Genomic DNA, 4,865 nt, shown 5'->3' with positions numbered 1-4,865 from the left:
GACCGACGCTGGGTGTCTCACAAGTATAGAAACCAGGGAGAGAGCCAGCCCAGGTGCAGATAATTAATTACCATAGCAACGGCCCCCAGACAGAGGCAGTGAGTATTCCCACAGCGCTGAATCAGATCTCACAATGCATTGTGGGAAGAATACACATTTCCTGTGACTTCTCATGTTTTGCTTACATAAAATTATTATTTGTCTGAATTTTTGAGTGTAAATTAAAATCTTTACTATGAAAATTGAAATTGTTTTTAGAAATTAACTATTACCAACTTTCTTCATATTTTTTATTTTGGACCATGACTGAGAAGCACATGTGCGACGCTTATAGTCGTCGGTCTCGCTTTTCAATGGTGACACGTATATCATAATATACCTGACAGTAGTCACAGCTACTCTGTGCTAGTGTTGGCTTAAGTGTGTCAGACCTGCTTATATCTATTTTTCATGACAAATTTTAGATGCTGGGTTTAAAGGGATGGGCACAGGTGGCAGGCACCTTAAAATTTCTGCTGGAATTTTCTAGTTTTACTTTTATTGTCTACTTAACATCTTTCAATACAAAAACACGGTGGACCGCCCCGACCACCAGGCTTAGCAAGTTTTCTGGGGGAAACCCTGAAATGCCTTTCCTTCTGACCAACTGATACAAAAAAGGTGGTAATTCATGCTTTTACATGAAACAGACTACCCTCTTTTAAATTGTCGTCATATTTTAAATAATTTTAATGTTAAATAATCTAATGTTTTCTTTAATAGCTTCCATATTGTGTGCCACATTGACTAGAAATCAGTGTGTAACCAATCACGATCGACTGGTGGATCGTGGAAGTCGATCTCAGCAGTAAGTAACAAACTGAACGCCGCCCAGTGGCTAAAACCACCGCGACCTCTTATCAAAATATTCATACATATACTTCTGTCGTAGTACCCCCAAGACTTTAAAACCACTTTCACGCCTGGCCCTAAGTGACTTGACATTTGGCAACACATTAAAACCACCGGGATAAAGTTTGTTTTAGTCTGTGGCCTGTAAAGAATGCACTGAGCGAGCTGAACGGCCAACAACGTCTCACACAGTGACGTTGGTTCCAAAGCTCTGTTGGCCAATAGTAGAGGAGCTGGACAGCTCTCCTCATTAACATGTTGATGCAGCAGAAATACAGCAAATGGAAAAGGGAGACGCAAAAAAAGACAAAGCAAAATATTAATTTTTCTTGACAAAACGCATGTTTAGGGGAAATGGAAAAAGAAAATATATACATTACTTGACGGAAACTCGTGTAAGGAAAAGAAAACACTACATATATATTTATGTTTTTATTTCTTATCAAAATATATATTGATTTTTTTATTTCTTATTATGTTGGTTTTGGTCCTCCATACGTGTGCTGTGTTCTGTGAATTGCATAGTGAGGTTATTTGCTCTGCTTACTTATCTTAGGATGAAATGCAGCTATCTTTTGCATATTTACTCTGCTGTGCACTGTAAATATGATTATTAATCTACATTGCAATGTAGATTAATATGCACTGTCCCTAACAAACTGAAATGAAGAAAACTCCAACGAGCGTTGTAGCAAAGTGAAAAGGTGCAGTGTACCTTTGAATTGTCGGGACCCCGAGGCTGCCGCAGGATGACCAGACGAGGAGCGCTGGCGTCATCCAGAGTGATGCTCTTCAATCGGTTCACCAGGCGGTCGGGACGTGGAGTGGCCACCGGTTTGGGTCCCTCACTGTGACATCACACACACGTCAGTCAGAGCCATTTGTTTCAGCTTAAGTTCATCTTTAACATGCCCTGCATTTCAGGAAGGCTCTGCGTCTAATGGTGGGTTCTCACCTAACTCTGCGTACATTGCAGGCACTACATTTTCCAGTGCGCTGATTGAAGACAACTGAAAACTCCACCTCATCTCCGATCTGGAGCTCCACGCCATCCTGCACTTCTTTCACGTGGAAGAACAGCTTCTTGCTCTCTCCGACCTCGTACGTAATGAAGCCAAACTGAGGGGAGCCAGGTAAACAGGCATTCATTTTCAATCCGTTCCTCTGCATCATCACAGGGATCAAATCATAACCGGTGTGACTTCTGTTTTAAAACCTGCCACTAAATATATGATCTGCTCAGAAAGATATTTTTGGGTTTATACTGAAAGCTGAAGACAGAGCAGATGTGCTCTTAATAGGTTTATACAGGAATCCCAGAGTTGAATTTACTAGTTTTTACTACCTCTACAATATTTTTACTACCAACACAAAATTGAGCCAATTTCACGCCGATTTCCTCAATTTTGAGAGATCGGTGATCAGCCAATATCTACATAAAGTTGATCTCATCCTCTGATCTTTTCTACTTCAGTAAAGGTCTAAAAATCAGCCACTTTCCTCTCCTGCTCTGCAGCGAGAGGTTTGACTGACAGACTGGCCACCAGGTCATGTCTGCAAGCTGGTCATTATCAATAGTGACCCCACTGTTACCAGCTCAGAGACTTTCTTCCTATATTTAGCGACATTTCAATCAAAAAAAATGGTACTGGCTAAAATCGAAATCGGCAGGTCAAACTTTTTATAGATTGATAATCTATGATCTGTGAGAAAGCTGCATGCAAGATCACCGCTCATGTAAGAAAACTTTATCCCACTCACTTGAAGGTCTAACTGTGACTTTATCTTGACCAAAACCTTGCATGTTAAAAACAGAAAGCACTATTTTCAGGGCTTATCCTAAATCCATAAGACTTAGGATATATCTTTTTTTTAAAGAATATCAGTAAAATGCAATGACATTCCAATTTCACAAGCCAATGTTTTATTCTCAATAGAATATTAGTTTGCTACTAATTGACAACATTGGGACAACTCAATTACAAGGTTCAAGGGTATCACAGGTCATTGAAAAGTTTAAATAAACAAACGTCCAAGTGCAGAGGAAATTAAGTGTTTCGGTGACCAACACACCAACTCTGTCAGATCATCATTACAATTAGAGCACCTGTTTAAATGAGCTAATCAACCACCGCTGTGTTCAGATGATCATTTTATAATCCCAAAATAAACATCAAGCCTGAAATCATGTAACTGTTAAGGACTGAATGTGTTGCCCTTTGTGTGGGAAACGTTTGTGGGTTTTATGGTGTTGAATTTTCATGCGTATAGTGGAGCTGTTTGTTGCTATGGCAACAAGTCTGCGTGTAGCTAGCCGACACGGAATGTGAAGGAGGGGGTTGGAGAAAGTAAAAGCTAAAAGCTGTCAAAAAGAAGGATTGCAATTAACTAGGCCTGCCATAATAATCAATGAATTAATCGCATGATAAATTATTTTCCATTTGGACCATAATACTCAAAGAGATGCTCCCCTTCAGTATCGTTGAAAAACAAGCTTATTGAGAAAATGCCCAGTACAAAGCAGCTGGTTTGCACTACCTGCCACTTTTACCCGTTTTCCCTGTCTAAGTAAAATATTTTTTGAAATGTAACTTTGGTTGCACATATGTCATAATCCATTTTAGTTATTGTTGCTTTGGTTACTTTATTTAAAATGTGCTGCAGGGATACAAATTTACTAAATTAAAGTTTGCTGGCCTTTGAAAGGGCAAACTTACATTTTTATGCCATTATGATTATACTTGAAAATAGTCTCAAAGCTTAAATATTATGGTATATTGCAATAATTTACAAGGCAGTGTATCATCCACCAAGTTTTACATTGTGACAGGCCTGAAGCTCAGTTTTCCTGTAGCCCTACATACGAAGCAGCACAGTAAAATCCAGCATGCAAGGTCACTCCTGTCTGGTGAACTCTACCTGGTCCTTGACGCACTCCACTGGAGCTCTGCGCTGAGGAACAACGTTGCATGCCATCTTCTGGCCAGTCTGGGTGACTGTGCAAACTTGGAACTTAACATGTTCCCCCTTCTGCAGGCAGTCTGCCTTGTTCGTCATCCCCATGATTCCAAAGGGATAGTTCTGCCCCTTGTCTTCACCTGGGAACAAACCAAACCTACTCATGTTAACCTGACTGGATGTGTTTGTAGGTTGTAGCTGTGCTGCTTTCTAACGCGACACAGACCTTCCTCAGTCACTTCAATGAGTCCTTGGTATTCAGTCTGGGAGGGATCCACGCTGCGGATGGGACGGATGATTTTTCCCGCCAACACGGACGCACCAACATCGTCACCAGTACCATTCACTAAACAAAGAAAAATTTATAATATAAAAGACATGATAACCAATATTAAAATGAATAAAAACAAGTCATCCTCCCTTACCTGCAGCCACCTTGGTAACCTTTTCAGCACTAACTTTGTTTCCTTTCCCCTTAGAGAGAGTATATTCCACCGTGTCACCCAGCTCCAAATTATCCACATCCCCACACATTTCACTGAAAGAAAAACCAAAACATGGTGGCACTTTCCACATGTTCACCCCCAACCAATGACTCCACCCAGAGCTACTCTACCTGTAGTGAAAGAAAACTTCCTGGTCATGGTTTGCTGTCTCGATGAAGCCAAAGTTATCCTTCAGTGCAGCAACAAATCCGTGCAGCCGTCTGGAGCTGGAGGCGTTGCGGTTGAGAACCCTGATGGAAACTGCGCTCTGATGGCCCGTTCGCTTCACTTCATTGATGCAGAACTCCACCTATTGGACAAACAGTTCATCACAGAAACTTTTTACAGGTTTTCATTCAAGTATGAGTAGACTTATGATGAATTAGCTTTCAGTCTACAACTTCGGGCACAACTAGGGCTGATTGATCATCATTAATTATTGAAATAATTGTTAACTGGAGCATGCAGAATAAAAAATAGGCCATTTGCTGAAAGAACAACACACTCAGAACAGTAATTAAACCAAAACTG

The 4,865-nt window shown here is 40.6% G+C and overlaps 1 protein-coding gene across 1 annotated transcript in view; it reads right to left on the bottom strand.

Annotated features, from left to right (window-relative positions):
• Positions 1-1,489: 1,489 nt before the first annotated feature.
• csde1 (cold shock domain containing E1, RNA-binding) overlaps positions 1,490-4,865 on the bottom strand; it is a gene marked incomplete at its 5' end in the record, with an annotated part of 10,937 nt that continues 7,561 nt past the window's right edge. Inside the window, 6 exons of the mRNA XM_015026716.1 lie at positions 1,490-1,739; positions 1,847-2,010; positions 3,811-3,989; positions 4,076-4,195; positions 4,275-4,387; positions 4,466-4,644. Coding sequence (XP_014882202.1) covers positions 1,505-1,739; positions 1,847-2,010; positions 3,811-3,989; positions 4,076-4,195; positions 4,275-4,387; positions 4,466-4,644 — 990 coding nt within the window. The remainder of the gene's footprint in view (positions 1,740-1,846; positions 2,011-3,810; positions 3,990-4,075; positions 4,196-4,274; positions 4,388-4,465; positions 4,645-4,865) is intronic.

The sequence above is a fragment of the Poecilia latipinna genome, unplaced genomic scaffold, assembly GCF_001443285.1.
Source record: "Poecilia latipinna isolate Pla-1442-1.1 unplaced genomic scaffold, P_latipinna-1.0 Scaffold5258, whole genome shotgun sequence".
Lineage (NCBI taxonomy): Eukaryota > Metazoa > Chordata > Actinopteri > Cyprinodontiformes > Poeciliidae > Poecilia > Poecilia latipinna.
The sequence above is the reverse complement of the archived record's forward strand: the minus strand, read 5'-3'. Positions and strand labels throughout refer to the sequence as shown.